This window comes from Falco peregrinus, chromosome W (assembly GCF_023634155.1).
Source record: "Falco peregrinus isolate bFalPer1 chromosome W, bFalPer1.pri, whole genome shotgun sequence".
Classification (NCBI taxonomy): domain Eukaryota; kingdom Metazoa; phylum Chordata; class Aves; order Falconiformes; family Falconidae; genus Falco; species Falco peregrinus.
The window spans coordinates 18,847,833-18,868,423 of NC_073743.1; the positions used below are offsets into that span (position 1 = coordinate 18,847,833).

The 20,591-nt window shown below is 43.7% G+C and overlaps 1 protein-coding gene across 1 annotated transcript in view; it reads right to left on the reverse strand.

Annotated features, from left to right (window-relative positions):
* The window catches only part of LOXHD1 (lipoxygenase homology PLAT domains 1), a 148,076-nt gene that overhangs the window by 104,483 nt on the left and 23,002 nt on the right, over positions 1-20,591 (reverse strand). The window contains 8 exon segments of the mRNA XM_055792714.1: positions 2,093-2,253; positions 5,391-5,533; positions 7,267-7,402; positions 9,834-9,920; positions 10,939-11,099; positions 15,769-15,904; positions 16,897-17,147; positions 18,934-19,057. Of these exon segments, the coding sequence (XP_055648689.1) occupies positions 2,093-2,253; positions 5,391-5,533; positions 7,267-7,402; positions 9,834-9,920; positions 10,939-11,099; positions 15,769-15,904; positions 16,897-17,147; positions 18,934-19,057 (1,199 nt within the window).

The window sequence follows — 20,591 nt, forward strand, 5'->3', positions numbered from 1 at the left end:
CAGGGTGGAAGTTAATCTGGTCTTGGAGATGAAGGCAATGAAAACATCAGCATGTCTACTGGTTGGCCACAGACTGGCCAAGCAGAAGCAGAAGCTTCCCTGGTGTCCCCCAGATGGCATCCCTAGCTAACCCTACTTGCATTGGCTCTTCTTGGCCAAGCCTTCTTCAACACCTTGGTTCTGAAGAAGCAGGTGAAGCAAGTCTCTCTGAGCAGCTGCCAAAGCAGCCAGGACATAAGCTGTCCTTGGCCTACAGGACTGGAGGGGAACATCCAAACGCTGCAGGTCATGGAGGTGTTTATCCCTCACAATGGAGGATGCAGTAGGTGAACACCTTTGCCCTCAGATATCTCCAGACTCCCTGATGACACCCGTATACTGCGATGATGCCCCAGTCTCCCAAGAGACACAGGCACCAAAAATAGTGAGAGGGAGCAGCTGTCCCTGTGTTTTGAGGCGATCAGTCATGTCACCTTCTCAGTCTGAGAGGAAGAGATAATGCTGGCACAAGGACAGCAAATACAGCCACACAAACAACACTGATAACGCTTGGGAAAAGAGACATTAAGAAAGGTAAGAAGAGTGGAATTCCATCAGTTACCACTTGAAGCCTGAACACACTACTCCATGAATATTTTGGGGAGAAGGGATTTTATTTTTTTCTCCTTCCTTTTTCAGTCCCTGGCCTGAGGGAAATGCCCTGGGACTGATGCTTCTGACCCACGGGTGTAAAGCTAAGGGGAAGGGGTCATCACTCCAAGCTGAGAGACGGCACCCAGTTAAACAGTCAAGGAGACAATTCAAAAAGAAATCTTTAAAACAAGCCAGCTGCGCAGAGCAGTTAGACACAGAAATATCTCTGAGGAGTCTGAGCAAAACAGCTCTTCGCATGGACACTTCATGTCCAAGTAAAAACCTGTCTAGCTTGCTTAACTCAGTAAAACATATGGTTGTTAAATATGCATCAAAAGGCAGCAATGACAACATGGTGGTTTGTTCTTCCAAAAGGGAGAGACTGGCTTACTTTTCACAACCAAGATGACACTGCATCTGCTGCTCCGTGCTGTCTCCCCGGTGAGTTTGCTCTCTGATGTGACATGGCTTTAGCAATGCAGAGAGGCTGGGGCTGACTCCCCTTATTACAGTGAAGCTCTTCCAAGACAAGAGACAAGTAACCAGCTTAGAGGTTTTACCTTTGCAATTTAAAAATAATTGTGTTTGCATTTTACAACCCCACTTGTCCCCCAGGAGATGACTTTTTAGAATAGGTGCTTGATGCTGTTAGGTGGAGCTCAATGGACTTCCATCCTACAGGGTGGACATCCTGAGAGGGCAAGAAGGACTTTACAGGACACTGAGCTACACTGAAGTTAGTCTCGTGTTTTCACCCAGTTCTCTCTAGTTTGTGCTGCAATGTTGAGGCAGACCCTAGTTAGTGCCAGGACAGATGGTGCATCTCACTCCTCATGGGTAGCCTCAGCACAGCACATTTCTTTGGGCCACTTCACTGTCTAGGAAAGAGAATACATTTATAACCCACCCATAGGGGTAAGTCACAACCCTCTGCTCTGCCACTATCTCTGCCTGTATGATGTGCACTTCCCTTCATGCAAGGAGATCTTGAGATGGCAGCATAACAATTTTGCATTCTTCCAACACAAAAATAGCATCCTATTGCTCCTGGCAAGATGGGATGTGCATGTGAGGGATCAGAACCTCATTCCACGCATGCAATAAAACTAGCAGACTGCAGCAGATTGCAAAGTGTGTTTCTGCAGCAGGCAATTGCAGTGACACTGGATGTGGTACTGGAAGGTTGGATTTCATCTTTTGGAAATGCTCTGTGTTACTGAGCTAATTGCTGAGGAGTTCACAATTCAGATTGCTCTTTGCTTGGTAAGGGGAGTTAACCATATCTTAAACCTCCCAATCCATACTCTTTGCTTTCAGGCTTAGCAAAAATAAATGAATGAATAAATAAAAAGGATTAAGCTGTGCTCAGAAAATTCCAGTCTTGGAACAACAGGTAGGCTTTTCAAAGTCTGACAAATGTATAGATGGAGGCATAATTTGCAAGCATTGTTTCCAGTACCTGTAGCAGGGGAATTCCACAGCCTCACTTTCTGGCTGTCCTTCTTCCCTCACTATCACTTTGGCAAGGTATCAGCCACTGCTTCCTCCTTTGCCATCATGCCCTATCCTCACCCTCCTCACCTGCTTCAGCGTTACTGCTTTGATGAAGAATTCATCAGCCTTTGAGAAGAAGAAAAAAAAGTAAGGCATATTTCTCCTTAAAAACAAACCAACCAACCAAATTTATTATTGCAATCAAACCAACATCATCACCATGCTGCAAGATAATTCTTCACTAGATGAAGGAGAAAGTATGAATTAATTTGCCAAAGAATGAAAGCTTGAATATTTGTGCTAGATGTATAATGTTAGATTTACGAATATATGATCTGCCAGCATTTTAAATCTCCCATGTCATTGTGTGCCCTCCACAACTGTAAAAAAGAAAAGCGATTTGATTATGAAGAAGTTCATACAGAGAGGCAGGAAATCCAAGCTCAGACCCCTGCTCAGATATCAGCTTTCTGAGAAATCTGGGGTATGTCACTTCAGACTAAATGCACAGAAGTATTTAGAGGTACGGTTCAAAGACATTACCCTACATTGAATTCAGACTACATGGACTGCTGAGCACAGTTTAACCCAGCCATCTCCTGGCATGCGAACACTGAGCATGGCTGCACAGGGGTATTTCCAGCTGCTCCATGAGCCATGTTCAGAGGTTGGTGTGAACCGGCTAGATACCCTTAATACCCTACAGAAAACATGAATTTTATGTCTTTTTATATTTTTTTTTCTTTTTTCTTTTCCCCTCCCCTGGAAAAGGGCTCCAATCATCAACCAACAGATTAGCCCAAGTGATGTCCCCTGAAGACCATCACTCTGTTACCCCAGCACGTGCTGGGAGCAGCAGTTCTCCATGGCTGAAGGAAGAGAGATGCATTAAAAGAGCGAGTCACTCCCCTGGGAACCAGGCCAGACAAGTACCTATGGCACACGTACAGATGCACACGTACCTGGTAAATACTGTGGGTAAACACACAGCGTATCTGAAGCATATAGCCCTGCAAACAGGCACGACTGCTGTGGTTACTAGCTGGCTGACATGCCTGGCTAGGTAAGAGGAAGCTAACCGAACACTGCAATTCATTCATTCTTCAGCTCCCAGAAGCCCATGAAGCACGTACGGTGGTAACACATATCCAGCTAACTCCCAGAAAGTGTAGTGGCAAGGCAATATTTAATTATCTATTCAAATGTATTAGAACAACCATAATTTTTCCAGTATTCATGACTCCAAACTGACTTTTAAAATAAAGGCAGCTAAACATATTACCACTGTTTTAAAATGATGGGCTTACATACATGATCAAGTGCTACTTACATACTCAAAACTGCTGAACTGGGGACTTCAGGTATCAAACCCTCACTGAGCCAGTCTAAGTCAATGAAGTCTAATTCATTAGTCCTGATGTTCATCTTAACTGATTAACAACTGATATAAATTAATGAGTAGCTAACTAACTGGAACTACAGCAAGGAAAACACCTAATTTAGAGGCATCTTTAAATTTTACCTTCTGTACAGGCTGTTAGTTTGCATCTGCAAGCAAACTTTTCAATTTAAATTGGTAATCAAGGTACAGTCGGTTTAAGTGGCCATAGATTAAAGACTGCACTGACTTAGCTACATTTCTTTTTAACAGGGTACCTGAGTCTATCAGTGTAGATATACTCATTCAGTCTCTGAAATATAAGAGCTCTAAGTTTGTCAGGATCAATCCTTAAACAGCTTCCAATTCATTCACCAGCTTTCAGCTCCTCATGCCAAGAGAGCAGTTTTCCTGTAATAGCTTCCAGTTTGGTTTATATCACTTGGACACTATTAATCACATCAATTTATTTCCAAAATTCTTTTTCCCTTTTTTTTCCCCCTTCGTGCAAATTAACATATAACTCATTTTTGGCAGTAAAAATAAAATAGTCATCATCTGTGTTTAAAATATTTGTATCTTCTTTCTTTGGAACACCATTGAATCAGTCTTCAAACCACCACCAAAACATGAATCATTTTGTTACCATTTTGACAAAATGCTGTCCTTTAGAGCTTGTACCTACCTTTTAAAAATAATTAAAAAAAAATCTATAATGCAAGCGCATAGGTAAAAATGTGATGTTTTCAATGTCTATGTCTGAAAACCTTGAGATCATTTAGAAGCAGAACCAACTTTTACACTATGTAAACACCACATGTTTCCACAGACAGGTCTTATGGGCATAAGAAAACCTTGATGAAAGTTTTTTTCAAAGTCTAAAAAACTCAATTATTTCAGTGAAGAACTGGAAATTTTGGACTCTCAAAGGCAATTCCAACATGTTAATATATATTTGAGAAGCTTAATTCAATAGTCGATTTTGAAAACGCAACCTCTTTTTATCCTCATTTTCTTTCCATTCCAAATCTCCAATCAAATAATGACACAAAAGATGGGAAGTCTGCAGAGTTCTGTGATCAGATTCTCAAAATCTCCTCCAGGAGATACTGATTACATTTTACCAGTCGAAGCTGGACCCTAGAGTTCCAAAACATGCCTCATAATTGAATACATATTAAGTAGGTTGACCCCACAGATCAGATCAGCACACTATTTGCTTGTTAATGCTGCGAGGGCTTTAACTGCAGTTTGACCTCTTCATTATCTCCAGCTTCCCAGGGAACAGGCTCTGTCTCCAGTTCAGTCCATTTCCACCCCCCTCCGCTCAGGACATGGGCATACAAAAACATGTTGAAAACCAGATTGAAAAGAAGACACAAGAATTGAGTGCAGCGTGGTTGAGGGAAGACAGGAGGAAATATAAATGAAAAAATATAAAGAAAAACACTTTAGGCTTTCAGTTCTGATTTTCACATTAAATAAGATGCTTTTTCTTCCTTTGCCCAAGGATCCAGATTTTTGCCATATTATATAGAGGACGAAAGGCTCCTTCTTGTTCTTGGAAGACGGACTTTTTCCCCAGCCTGAAGATGCAATTTCCCAGTCCTTAGCTGGGAAGCAAACCAGGAGCCTCTGTTATGAATACACAACAATGTCAAACAGGCACACTGTCCCTGACATAAGCCTCCCTCCAGCTGCAACCTGCTATGATACTCTGTGGATGTGATCTATTTCTCCATACTGCCCTAGCCCAAACTGGCAAGGAAATAAACCAAGTTTACAAATACACATCTAAAAATTTTTTTTTTATATATATATATATATATATACAAACCACCACACACTTTAAAACCCATCTTAAGGAGCAGCTGTGTGAACTTACATTGCCTTTTTCAAATTTATTGGCAGTGTTGATGCAGTTGTAGAGAACACGGTCTCCTGCTCACCGATGAGGCAGACAGACGTTGGCATCCGTGCCACTCCCACTTACCATCCCAGTGTAAACCATCACCCGGTACTTCATCACTGTGGAGACATAAATTAATAAAGCAATTTCAGCAACACAATTAATTGCCATTTAAATTTACTGCATTTTCCATGGACTTGCAATTAAGTTGAAGCATTCATGCTTCCAGCTGATACTTCTGATGTATAGGCTTTTACACTTCCATGTTATCACTAGGAAAAGAAAAAATTCCAAAATAGGAAGGCCTGAATTGTTAAGAAAACCCATAAAACCCTTCCAAAGAAGGACACAAAAATGCTGTCCCCTTCAGGTAAAACCTCATGAATTGGGGTGCATAGCCTCCATGGGGCCCCAGTCCTCCTATACCCCCCTCCTGCCTTCCCAAGAGGGTCCTGATGATGGGCAGCCTTGCAACAATGTGTTTGGAGAAAACATCATTTTCAGCATCCAGGGGCATGGCAGACAGACAAAAAAGTTAAAAAACGGCCGAGCACTCAGGGACCTGAGGAACAGGTTCTTCATGTTGGCTTTATGGGAAAGGACAAGCCCAGCTGGCCCCATTTACTTGGGACCCTGATAGTGCAGGAGGTTGGATTGAATCTTGCTTCAATATCACCTTTGAGATCTTTCTTTAAGATTTTGCTGGAAGGATTTTGAGCTGCCACCTTCCTGCCTCCACCCTGCCCTCCTACCTCGCTGGGTGAAGGATTTCCAGAAGAAATTTCACAACAAAGAACCGACCCAGAGACCAGCCTTCAAGAGAAAGACCTTTTTCTCCAGCATCAGGAAGGGACGAGAAGCGATGCTCCCCAAACCCACCTGCAAGCCCAACACGCAGATGCTGCATCTGGCCTCTGCTCAGCACAGCCGCTCCTGATGGGAAAGCACCTGCATCTGAACTCAAACAGCCCTCGCCATAGTTGATTAAAAATACATTTCCAAACCAGGTTTATTTACATTTTAATAACATCTGCAATTACAATTACTCTTCCTCTTCTGCAGAACTGCTCAGATGCATGCAGATCACAGAGTTCATCGGAAATTTCAGAAAACAGGAGAGTCATGCTCTGCAGAGTGTGGAGCCCAGTTGGGTGCTTTGGTGGAAATAAGAGAAATCCCAACGGCCACCTTGAGATATTCTGCTCTCCAAAATTTCCTCTCCAAGTACACTTAATTCTTGTCACACCAGGTCAAGACAGAAGTGACCACTTCAGGAAGCCAACACAAAGTTCTGCAGTTTTCCTTAATCAAATCTCCAGTTCAAGTACATTTAACTCAGTAAATAATTTGAATTGCTCACGCATACTGAAAGGTGCCTATGCTCTTGCACAACTCTTCTGTGCAGCTTGCTATACGTTTATACATATAGCTGCATAAATGTGCATATAATTTAAAAAAAAACTTTAAAGCCCAAAAACGATTGTTACATTTCAGTTTACATTTCAGCTTAGCTTGCTCTCCATAAGCATCCCTTCAAACCTGGCAGTTCACATTTTAAGGGAGACTAGGAAAAAAAAAACAAGTTTGAAAGAAAAATATAGCTCTGGAAACAATTGTGCTGTGGCCAGATCTCTCCCACCTCTCACCACAGAGAAATCTGCTCAGAATAAGAGCCTGGGATTTCTGAGGCTTCATGCAGCTAATGATGCATACAGAAAATACTGCAGAGAGAAAGTGCCAGAAAGAGAAGCTAATTGAATTGCATCGGTCTGCCTGTGCATCCCTTACACAAAGAGGGTTTCTTTCTATTCAGGTCCTAAGCGAGCCCCTGCATGGAGCCTGTGGTTCTCACCTGGCATGACTTCAGTCACTAGAGATCCCTCCGCAGGGAGCTCCCGCATGATCTCATTGTCGTCTTCATTTATATCTAGCCAGTGGCCGCAGTTGAATGAGTATTTTTCTTTTATCAGCGTTTTCAGCAGAGTTACCTTCATTAAACTAAAACACTGCGTGAGTTCAGAGGCTTAAAGACAAAAAAGCAACAAGCTCCTGACAGGTTTTTGCCTGGGAAGCAAGAGTATGTAGCAGCAGAGGAATAACACACATTAATAACAAGACTGTCATCCTGACTCGTGCACCACAGTGATGCATGGAGCAAAGTCTGTCATAGCTGACGGCTTTTTCTTCCTCCTTTCTCCAATTGCTCCATGGTGTTGTGAAAGTTCTGATGGATACCCTGGCTCTTAGTAATTGCTCATCATGTGCCACTGTATAAATCCACAGAGCAAATCGGGGATGGCATTTGCACCACCACTTCTGGCAGCTCAGAATCAGGGTATGCCACACGGAGGAGATACTCAGAAAATGGCAGCAAGCACGATCAAAGATCTGCAGGAGCTTCCAAAGGACTAATAAGCAAACAGTTGGGGCTCTGCAGACGGCTGGCAAAACAGGTGAAGGAAGGGTACGGTAAAGGTCTGCAAAATCACAGGCGGCATGGGAAGGCAGAGGGGGGTCAGCTATTCATTATTCCTGCCACAAGAAATACAGAACATCAAATGATGCTCGTAGAGCAAAGCTCAAAGTGAACCAAAGGACACAGCCAACCTGTGAAGTCCTTGTCAAAAGCTGTTATGGTTGCTAAAAGTTTAAATGTTCAAGGGGAAACTGGAACCTTTGAACAAATAAATGGAAGGGAAACCTACTAAATGCTTTGTGTTTAGTAGATCCATTCAGGAAATAAGTCTCCAACTGGAAACAGTCAGAAACAGGAAGAATGTTAGGGGAAAGTATCATAAATGCTTGCCCTTTCCTTACTGTTCTCTAATCACGCACTTATGCAGCACAGGAGGGAGGGTGCTGGGTGAGATGGACCTTTGGCCTGACCAATAAGACTGTTCTTCTGTTCCTGTAATAGAAAATGGAAGCCTGCCCTGACATGAGAACAAGCCTGGCATGAAATGTGTGAGGGCTGGACCAAAGCATCATTAAGGCTTCGTCTAAGCTTCAAGATGCTAAAATGGATGCCCAAGCGACAGGATTCATGTGCCATGAGCCTGATGCAGCCAGAAAACATCAGACTGGCTGTACACAGGCAGATTGATTTCAGGCATCTTCACTAGGTTTGCTTAGACTGTTTGGCCCAAAGTAAATGCCTCTTGTCTTCCCTGAACACAATTTCTATGCAGCAAAAGAGGATGCCCCAGGGAAATGCATAGCCATGGAAGGTCTAAGCATTTTTGCTCATCTGTGAACAAACTGGTAGAGATGATTGCAGCGGCCCAAAGTCTGACCAACACTTTCTTTTTGATAAAAGCCGCAGCCAGATGCCTTCTCCCACCATATGGTGAACAGAACGGTACTTGATGCCCTCTCCTGCTGACGCAGAAGGTTCAGACACTACTTATACGACCAATATGATCAAGTTAGTGCCACTTTATTAAGGGATACACAGCAATGTATACACTAGCACAAAGCACACACATTGCTTCTAGATTGCTAATAGGCTAAAGCTGCTTGTCTATTCACTCTCCTGCACTATGATTGGTCACAGCATGGTATCCATGCTCCTCGCCTACATTCTGTTTTGACATTCTATTTTCTTATTTTTCAGTCCAACTCCTTTATCTCTTTCCCACGTGCAGTTCCTTAATAGTCCAACTCTCTTATCTCTCTGCCAGTACACAGTTTCTTTGTCTCCCTTGGCCTTGCATATGTCCTTCACAACAGCTGCAGCTTGTTACAGCTTCGGCCTGCTCGGCCTGCTATTACAACAAAGTTACTTGGTCTGGATTGCTTATAATATTTCCGTTGTCTTCCAGCCATTCCACACTCTCTCCACTGGAGAGGCTGCGCATGCTTTTGCAGTTGCCTGATAATGTAGGAGAGCAGGACCTGTCAAAGCACGTTAGAAGCATGCAAGAAAAATCTCTAAGCGGTAAATTGTGATTTATCATCACAGTTCTTTATGGCTGCAAGCAACGTGTATGTTTTAAGTGCAGAGAACATCATCCAAGCTCTGTGGCCTGGTGCTGGAAGGATGGGGAAAGGTGATTTCCACCATCGATCTGGGTTGTTGGGAGCTGCTATTTCCCATTGGTCTCGTTTCCTATACATATAGCTGGGCTGAACTGAGAGGGAGGGGAAGGAGAAGGAATTTCCTCCAGAAAACATGCAATGAATCCCTTCTCTCACGACATACTTTTGCCAGTGCTATGATGTGCTTGCTTCACATCCCATTTTCGTGTAGGATTTTCATTTCCACCCCTCAGCCAGCACCATCTGCAAAGGGAGACACCTCTGGCCGCTGCACATCAAACGCCACTGCCAGCTGGGGAACACAGCGACCCAGGACTGGCACTGCAGACCCCTGTAACCAGCCTGGCTTATCAGCTCTGCCTTCCCTTGTTGTCCCCTCACCTTATTCAGATGTCAGCCAGAAAAGGGATTTCTTTTCTCATGCCATATCCGAAGCTTATAAGATATGCCCAGATCAGGGAGCTCGATCTATAGAGGGGGAAAAAAAATGCTTTATCCATTTCTGTAAGTCAGCAAAGCATGCAGACAAAGGACACCTCTGAACATCTTTTAAGAGCCAAATCAGAGAAGAGTCAAAAGATAAAGAAAAAAAAAAAGTTCTTTAAAAGTAACAAACCCAACTCTGCAAAAGTAGCTTGACGCCTCTCTTTTCAGGAGAGGAGAGCATATAAGTTGAATCCATATGCTTTTGATCATGAGAGCTGCTTGTAACCACTCCTCCCAGTAAGAACTAAGGCCAGCTCTCAAGCTTCAGCTCTTTCTGGAACAGGGTCTGCCAAGCACAGCCACACTGCCCAGAAGGCACCTATGGCTGCTCCTGCTGCAAAGTGAGTAAATGCTTTGGCTATAGCCATCCATTAAAATCCTTTTTTTCTCAATTTTTCTCTGACCAGTCCCCAGTTAACTTTTAAATGTATTTGTTCCTAAACACAAGAAGGCCCTCCCTAACCTCCAAACTCAACATGCTGTTGAGCTCAGCCCTAAACATTCATGGAGGCTCACATCCAAGGAGGCTGAAGACCAGATCACTGAGGAGAGAAAACACCACTGCTAAATCTCCTGTAAAGAACTAATGACTGCTTAGGCACTGGGGAAAAAATAGATAAATTATTAACTTTAGAGAGGCATGGTCCAAATGGGAAGAACAGTCTAGAACATGAGTGGGGCTGTGCCTGGGGGGGATGGGGGGGGCGACTATCTGCTTGAGGAGCCACAGAGGAGATGTGGTACTTGGTACCACTATGACTTGAAGTCATCACCACTTGAGCACACAGGAGCACCAGCCCAAGTCCTGTCTGGATAAGACAAGCCGTATCCATAGGTGGGTAAATCATTTGCATCACCACCAAAGTGAATGACTACACCTCCACTTCAGAAGGATCTACTGAGGTGAAGATCTCATGCTGATGATTTTCTGTGCAGAGTTGAAGCTAATGCCCTGGAAAACACCACCAAGCCAAGCTTACCCCTTGAAGAAGATTCATACCATGAACTTGTCAGTCTGTCCAGCTTCAAAGTTGTCTGAATTGTTGTCCAGTTTCATCTCATCTGACTTCCCCTTGTCTCCACATATCTGGAAATAGATGGTGGCATCTGTCCCTGCATTCTTAATGTCACTTGTCCAGACCCACAGAGACCAGGGGCTTTCTACAGAGAAAGGTTCAAGACATTTTGTTTAAAAAATAATGTTTAAAAGTATCCTGGTAAAAAAACATAATTCTTATTATGGTAGAGAGAGCAGGATAGCGTGAAAGAAGACCAGGACAATTTATCCTTTTCTGCACAAACGTAATCAGCTGCTATGTGACATACAGGAACAAGATTGCCTAGAAGTATAATTCTGTGTTTTCATCTAAACTAAAATGAGAAATCCATAAATCACCACTTTCCAGGTGAACCATATTCTTCTGTGTTATCTATTACTAACAGGGTAGTCCAGATATGCACTCCATCTCTGTACTTTCAGCATACTTCTCCAACACCTACGAGTCTAGCTCCAAAGACCATTTTAAAGCCAGGGAAATAGTCAACTTTTGTTTTGTCAGCGAGAAAGAGTCTCCAGGTGCTTGTGTACAGTGCAATGCAGCTCCAGGTAGCACCTAAAACTTGCACCAGATGATCTGAGTCTGGAGCAAGGAGGATTATGGATACAGCCGTGTATCACTTCATCCTGAGCTAATCAGCCTTCCTGAGACTGGACCAATTACCCCAGATAAACCTTTTACAGGACTGGCTGGATCAGAGCCCATTCAGCTATCTCTAGCCAGGCTACATTGTGTGGGACAAACACGCTCAGAGCAACATAAAGATATTTTTCAGTAGTTTTTTTATTGCTTCACTCTCCAAACTAGCCGGCTGTAACAAGGTCTTTTACCATCTCATGCCAGCATAATCTTCATACAGTCCCTCTGCTGCCATCTCCTCACCTCATCCAGGGCATGCATTCTCTCTCTACTTCTCCCTCTCTCTTCCTCAGCTACTCTCTGACCATTGGCTCTCAACCACTTAACAGAACCAGCCACAGCTGCACCTTATCTACATCAGCCAACCTGCAGCCCCTGAAGCCAACCCACAACTGTATATTATCAATGATAATTAACCCAGCTTCATTCTACTACACTTCCCTTTTTTTTAATGTTTTTAACAATCATTACAACCTTTTTACAAATAAAATTTTCATACAGTCCTCTATGAGTCCTCTACAAATACCCTTTTTTTTTTTTATTTTTAACATTTCATACCTCATGTTTTTATCAACCATCACAAACTGTTTACAAATAAACTTTTCATACAATTCGGACAACTTGTCCCTGAACTCATACTCATATTCATTGTTCACTTTTATCTTGGGCTTTTCATCTTCTGCAGGTTGATCACCTTTCTTCTTATCTGCTTTCGTAGCATCTGGGATTTTGATTTCTTCAGAGGAGGGTTCTGATGAACATATAGTGCCTTGTCCTTTCACCTCTTGGGTCACACTGGACAGTAACCTGAGTGAGCTCTCAGCAGCAGCAGATCTAGAATACAGCACTAATAAATCATCCTGTGTCCTGAAAAACTTCTTAACATCTTTGTGGTCGCCCATTTCTTCTTCAACTGCAGACACCTTCAACGAGCACATAAACACCAGCAAGAATACCACCAGGCTGAGCAGCAGCAGCAAAGGCGGGAGCCGCCCGCAGCACCGCGCTGCTCCCGCACCTTCCCCTGGCACAGCCATCACCTCTGTCTAGCCGGACCCACTCTGGACCTGCCACCGCTGCAGGCTGCTGCCACATCTGGCTGTGTACTCTGCCACTATTGCTCATTGCCCTCAGTCTCTTCACTCCACGGCAGTCAGGCTTCCTTCTCTTTGATCCAACAGCTCACCTTTACCAGTGTCTGATCCAGATCCCCAGGCTCTTCCCGCCTATCTCAACATGATCTGGATCACAGGCTACCCCTGCCTGTCTCCGCTACATTGGGTCACTGCCATTAGTGTTTCAAACATCCCCCAGCACAGCCATCACTGCTCATTACATTCAGTCTCATAATCTGAAGGTACTCACACAGGGCACCAGTTGTTGCAGCTGTTTTTAAATTATTTAAATGCCTAAATCCCACCCAACTTCAGTTAGCACTAGTGTTACTCTAAGTGATATGCCCAATGGCAAAGCTATGAAATTTTTTTACTTCTTAAGCCAAGCCTTCACCCCACAGTTTAAGTGTAAGAGCAGTCTACCTGCAGCAGCTTTACCCTGGTTTTCATACCAGAGGCTGGTTGCATATCTAAAGGTGAAATTATTCCCTCTAAAGAGCCCCTCATCTGCATTCTCTATTGATAGCAACATGCTTCACTTCTGCAGGCCTTGCAGCACCTACAGGAGAGGGAACAGGCTTCTTTCCTGACTCAGACATCAGCTGAATTATTAACAAATCCTAATGAAAGAATTGCTAACCCTTTCGGTGTGCCCGAGCCCGCATGAGCACGGCTTGACCTTCAGAGCCCAGAATGGAATATAAAAATATGATGACATGCATATAAATTAGATCTTTACTGATCTACTCAACATTTGACTGTAAAAAACGAGGGAACAGCTACTCAAAAATAAGGGGAAGAGGGAACTCTCTTTTACAAAAAGTTTTGCTCCAGTTTTAGTAATATGCAAAATGTTCATGACCACTCCTTTCTGCAAAGCAAGTTTCATCTGAGCAGAAATGAACCTAAGGCAAGTTGACGTGTGGCATGTGATGCGGCAGCATGCTCTCCCTGGGGAAAAGAGCAGGGGCGACTCAGACACCAGAGACTTCTCTCATCTGTCTGGTTTGGCCTCCCTGACCTCTTGCTGAAGGAAAGGAGGAGTGATGCATGCGGGAAGCGGGGAAAGGGAACTTGTACCAGGATTAAATGCTGATAGAGGGCTGTCAGGGAGAAACCACACAGGGAGAAACATGGGCGAGCTGGGTCTGCAGCTGCCGGAGGAGTCCAGGCATTTCCCCAAATACCCATCCTCATCCTCCCAGGGTTTGCTCGGCACATTCCTCTCTTTCCTATCCCTTCACATCAAGGGATCCTGGCAACTTAGAAATTCTCTCAGAGCCAGAGCAAATATTCCCTAGGGCACAAACACCAGGGAGGGCTAGACCTAACACTACAGTTTTCAGGATAATATTCAAGATAAGGCTAGGGAGGGAGGTGGGTGGGGAATAAAGAAAAACTGAGAATAAATAAAAGCTACACGTTGAGCTGCAATCTGGTGGGGGAACAGCTTGCAAACACTACGCAGGGAGCCATTTCACCATGGATACCTGAAGTGAGGTTGAACCAAGCTTTGATCAGCTCTGCAGAAAGGGATGGTCCTGCATGCACAGGGAGATAGGCGAGATGACATAAAAAAAGACATAGGACTTTTCTAACTCCAAGTCTTACGCTTCTATAATCTGGCAGCTAAAGGTCACAGATTTCTCAAGGCTCATGCTCTCTGTCTATCTCCTGCACTTCGACAGCAGGGGAATTAGCCTGTCAATAACAATCAGAGCTGATAATAGAGGGTTAAAGGTTGCAGATGCTTTAGTTAAATGGACTGAGTCAGAGGCACAGTGTGGTTATAACACTGACTAACATTTAGATAAAGCTTATTTAAATGACCTGCTGTTTAAGCAGGAGCCCACGAAGCATTCAGATTAAACCGTATCTATTATCCTAATTGAAACATTCTGCTTACACATACGCGTTGGTGCAGATGAGACAGCAGCGATCCCTTTTGCTTGCTGCAAAACCAGCCAGCAAGGCTGGATGCTGGAGCTGGGTTTAGATGGATGAACATGCCCGTATGCTGCCCTGCACAGCACACAGCAGCACCCCCAGACGTGTGCCATTGCCCCCCTCTAGAGAAGAGGCTTCAAACGCAGCACTCGTGTGCCTCAGGAGGCACCACTGGCAGCTGGGCAGGACTGAGAGCTGCTTTTTCTCAAAGACCAAGAGTAAAAATGTTGAAGTTAGTGGGGAGAATTTGGATTTTCTTCCTGTTTTCCACCAGGTTTGTCTTTGTATTATATTTAGGTTTCGTTTCCATTTGGAGTAGGAGAACTTTGCTTCTATAGTGCTGAGAAACATAGCCTGGCTTGTCTGCAAAGGTGAGATACCCTAAGCCCAGTGATCCTGGGAAGGCTGCCAGGTCCAACTTCTTCCCTTAAGAATATGAGTGCAATTCTTAAAAATATTTTTAAAGTTTCACTTTAAACTCCTCAAACCAGGATGTTCAAAGCTGAAACTCATGTGGGCCTCAGTTCCCTTGAGCCTTTATGACGAGCGAGGGGAAGCAAGCAGCCGACTCAATGTGAGTGATAGAGCAAGCTTCAATTTATTATGGCGCGATTATGTCTTATATACAGTTCCAGTTAATTATGCCTACAAATCATCTGCTGATTGGCTAAGCTCTAAAGGGTTACACTTTCATACGTCCTCCTATTTGCGGTTTCTGCGGATAGCTAACTACATATATTTTTTTTCCTCTCTTGTCTACGCGAATTCCTCAAAGTTATTTACAACATTAGGCACAAGGTCAGCATGACCTTATCTCTCTTCCCTTATTAGCAAGCCTGGTAATTTTCCATTTCTAGCAAGTCTGGTAATTTCTCGCTGCGGCCTAGCTTGGTTCACTCCAGACTTATGTCAAAAGCTGTATCACACAGTCCTTCTATGGAACCGTGGCCGTTCTCTTTCATCCATTCTGCAACACCTCTACTTGACCATGGGTTGACCATGTCAATGTTGCATGGGTGATGCTCAGGATGTTGGGAGGGTCACAGGGGGCTCCTGGGCACTTGTACCTACTTTTCAGTCTTCTCTGGCGCAGGGAGAGCATTTTGTAGAGCTCCCGCTCTATGAGACCATCTCCTTCATCTTCATCCGGCTATTTCCTACATGGGAAAGTTTGCTCGATACCAGTGAATGGGCAGTAAACCACCACCTAGGAAAAGAGACTGGGAAGCTGAGTATGAATATTCTATTATTGGCAGCCCGCAGGACCTTGATATGGAAAACTTAACTAACTGAAGCAAAGACAGAGCTGGAGATCTTGGTCCTGCTCTCAAAATCAGTTTTTTTTGGATCGACATGACCTGCACTGGTTGCACAATTCCCAAATTGGAGTATAGCTAGGACCCATCTGTCCTGTTATTCCCACTTTTCCAGAAGTACATCAAAATGGGTCAGCCAAGAAGAGGGAAAACTCCACAAAGGGAAAGGAATGGGAACCGGCAACGTGGTTGCAGGAGTCACCATCATGTCAGGGTGCAGCAAGTGCCCTGTACTACACCAGTGCACGGTAGGGTTTTGTAGGAAACACAAGATACAAAAAGCCTTCAGATAACATCCCAAGCTGATTTTGCTTTCCAGGAAAACTGCATTTCCTCCCAGCTTCAGGGTAGGCAGCTGCCTCTCTCTCCACCCTCCCACTACCTTCTGCTGATCCTGTGCACAATCTCACACCACCTATTGTTCCACTACCACCCAGTAACAGCTGTGGTTAGCTACTTTTTTTTTTTTCTCTGAGCTCCAAAGCAGCATCTAAAAACTTCAGCAAAGTCTGAGTACAGATGAAAACCTTGAAACACTCAGCACAATCCAAGACTGCATTTCTGTCCGGTCCCTTGGGCGAACATCTGAAGGTGCTTTTGGCACTGAACAAACAATAATCTCTATCCTTGTGACTGCAAAGGGGCAATCAACCCAATTAGTGAGCGATTGACTTATGCATCTAATGTGCCTTTGAGGCAATCAGCTACTACCATGCATTATGTATAGTATTGACTTGTTAAACCAAGGGTACTGTCATCCAGATAAAAGCAGATTTTTTTAATATTTATTTATTTATTTATTTATTAATCTGTATTTTCTTGTTGGGGTCAGGTTATGGAGAGGGAACAGCCTGACAGCTGCCTATGAACAACTTAGTCTCACCTTCTCACAAAACCAGCCAGAACTGACGCCACAGTTATCATGCCCAATGGTGACTCTGCTGAGAGGGCTGAGGAGAGCAGCTATCTCCACGTTAAAGAGATCTGTTCTGGCACACTCAAATTCACCTCCTTCCAAGAAAATCTTCCCACTGTTCTTTAAGCCTTTGGAGCCATGGAGGATTATGTGGATCTTGGAGTTTGTGCCAGCTCCTCTGATATCTCCTGTCACTACAGCGACATTGTACACAATACCTGAAGGAATCAGGAATTTGGTTAGGAAGAAAAGAAGGGAGGAAAAAAGAATGAGTGTAATAATTTTTATTGGATTTACATTGAGCTCTACTGGTTTCCCACTGGTCCTTTTCCAATGGTTCCCATTGCTTTCAACGGTGCAATGCTTCATTTGGTTGTGTCCCACACATACCTCTGAGAAACACGCCATTACCTTCAGACTGTCCAAGAAAAACAGGTTTGTGGCAACAAACTCCCTGTCACATGGCCCAATGGAAAAAAGTATGGGGTTTTTATCACCATGTAGTGAAGAAAGACCAAAAAAAAAAATGAATTGGCAATTAAGTCGCTTGAGTTTGAAAGGTACCGAGCACCAAACCTGTCAGAGGATGCTGAGAGGATGGAGAAGGGTTGCTTTAAACAGTGGGGGCATGATCTGTAGCATCACAAAACTCTGGAAACTTGGGGTCAGGAGCCTATAATGCTGCTGAGGCCAGCAGGACCTTCACTGTCACTGTGAGAGCCTAAAGATCTCAGCAAAACAAGCCTTGGGAGAGGTATTAGGCCATCTGGAAAAAAGAAAAATATTTCTGAAAAGAAGTCTATATGCATAAAAGTTGTTTTTTTTCTAGCTCTAACTGTCGTCTAAGAAAGATAACACTTCTTCCTACAAACCTTGCTTCTCAGAAGGCTCACAGACAGGTATATCCTAGACCTGTGCCATGGTATCAAATAGAGAGACACCTCTAACTATAACAGTGTGTTAGGGAGCAGGTATAAAACAGTTGGGGCCCAAGCTAAGTTATTCCTTTGCTTAAATCGCCTGGAAATTTCAATAGGGACTTCGGATGAAGTAGAAACGTCAGAACTCTGTCTCTTCTAAACAATCCTCTCTTTGAAGTTTATGTTAAAAACTGCATTCAAGCATGTGTTACTGCACATATATCATCTTCAACAGAACTCGTGAGAGCAGGGGAAAAATGCACAGTCACGAATGGTAAAAAATAAGGGAAGCCTTTAGTAAATGAGTTGCAATTTTTTCCAGATTTCTTTCCCATCTTCCCCTGATTTTTCTCAACACACACATCCTGCAATCAGGACTCTGCACCCAGACTGCTTTCCTCGTGCACATGCAGGGGGAAATATGAGGGCTGCAGACGTTGAAGACCATGCAATGAAGTGAAGAACAGCTGTTATGTGCATAGACAAAGTGTTTACCTTTATGCTAATGAATAAATACAGGCAGAACACTATCCAAATAATCTTCTGCCTCATGGTAAATTCTTTTATTGGCTTTACATCCAGGTTTCTTTTAACAGAGACGTAAAAGCTGGTGGTCTCTGCTCCAACCATGTTGGTTAATAAAAAAGCCAGTTTTAGGGCTCAGCACTGCCTTTCGTGATTTGTAAAAGGATGCGCAGCTCCCCAGCCGAGAACCTGAAGTACAATATGCACTACCGTGTGGCACATTGGTGACGACTGTGGAGACAGCCGTCTACCTTCCGAAAGCTGGTGAGCGACTTGCTGAAGTACAAGCCAGACCTTTCATTTTCTGCCTGTCAGCCCCTTCTCCAGGTGATGGATCAGCGTGTAGGTCCTGCACAGCTTCCCCAGTGAGATAAGGGGGTGGGAAATGTGACAGTAGATCAGGGACCCTCATACAAAGCAGCCTGTCACCAGCAGATGGTCCGCTGCAGGTCTCCCTAAGCCTAAGACATTCAATCTTCTAAAGAAAATATGGCTAGTAGCACTAATTATGCCGTTGTATCTCTGCATTTCCCACCATGGTTTCAGCCCATGACCTTACCTGTGGCTTCAGTGCCCCCAACCAGAATGTCCCTCTGGATTTTTCCATCATCTTCATCTAAAGCAAACCAGCATCCAACTGGGAATTGGTACATGCATTTATTGACGATGTCTTCAATGATCACCTAAGAGAAAAGAAACGGTGCTTTGCAAAATAATGTAGAAAAAAAGCAAAGGTGTTATACGAGGGGGTGACAGAAGAGCAGAAGCTTGATGTGCACACCCTTACCTGATATTTAATATATTCAGTACTCAAGCAGATGCCTCTCCACTCCATAATTAGTACTGATAGAATATCAGACAATCAGCGAGTAAAAAGCCAGGCTTTTTTCTTTTCTCTTTTATCTAGTGAACTCAATCTGCATCTCTCGCAGTGTACGAGACCAGATGTCTCTGCTAGCAAGACCAGCTGGCTGGCCCGTCTTCCTTCTCTCCAGAGCCTGTTTGCTGGCTACCCCTCTCCATCAGCTGAACGGCAGCTCTTTGTTCTGCTTTGGGAACAGGCTGTCTTCTTTCTCTCTCAGTTTTAGAGCCTTGTTATAAAATGATACCAAGGAATTTTGGGACAAATCAAGACCATCAGAACAGCTTGTGTGACCTGGTAATATTGTGTTATCCCACTCAGCTTCTCCAGGATGGAATCCTTGCAGAGACAGCCATGAAACCCTGTGGTAGGAATAGTTTCTAATTTGGAAGGATTTGGCTTTTGGACCTATTTAGATACATATTTAACTGAAACAAGCCAGGGAATAATCTTCCCCTTTAATACTAGATTAAGCCAATGTTACCTGCTTGGAGTTCATTGCACCTCCTGCTGAGGCATTTCTTACCAATATCTTATTCTGGGTTCCCGAAGCTTGCCATAGAGTTACTGCAGTATTTTAAACAAGCATTGAAGGGTACTGAAGATTTTCAGCCAGAAAAGAAGAAATCAAAATCTCTACTCACCTGTACATCTTATGTTTCAGAGGAAAAAAAAATCAAAACTATTAGGGATAGAAAGTCCTTGCCACTTTTCTCTGCCTTCTCAGCAAACAGGGAGAATCTGAAAGCTGTCTTTCCTGCTAGATTTGTGAAACCATTCTTTGAGAACCAAAGCCTCCCCTCCTGTCACTCATCCCACACTGTGCTGTTGCCTGTGGTATTGCCAATTCTTGTTGTACCTCCGTGGATACAGACAGCAGTGTCTGCTAGGGCTGGAACTATCAGCATGAGAGAGCAGTGCTGTGGTGGAATGTTAAGAGTCTAAAATATGTGAGGTTCAGGAGAAATAGCAACACTCGGATTACCTTCTATCGGATTACCTTCTACCAGCTGATCCTCTTTGGGTTCCTGTTAATATGTTTATTCATATATTTTTAGAGGTGGAAAACCAGCTCTGAGTATACGCCATGCTGAAAACACAAGAAACATGAGAAGAATTTCCAATGATGCTTAGCAGGTTCATCCAGGAGTGACAATTGCTGGAGTCTCCAAGTATTACAGTAAATTACAGAAAAACATCTACCATCAGTAGACAATAAGCGGGATGTTTCAGCTAATTCCTCCAAGCTTCCAGTTGAACTTGCAAAGCAGAAGCTTCCTTTTACTTAATCACAAACATCTCCGCGATTCCTGTAGCAGAACACAGGATGGGTGTGTTGGCTGCAACTAGTCCCT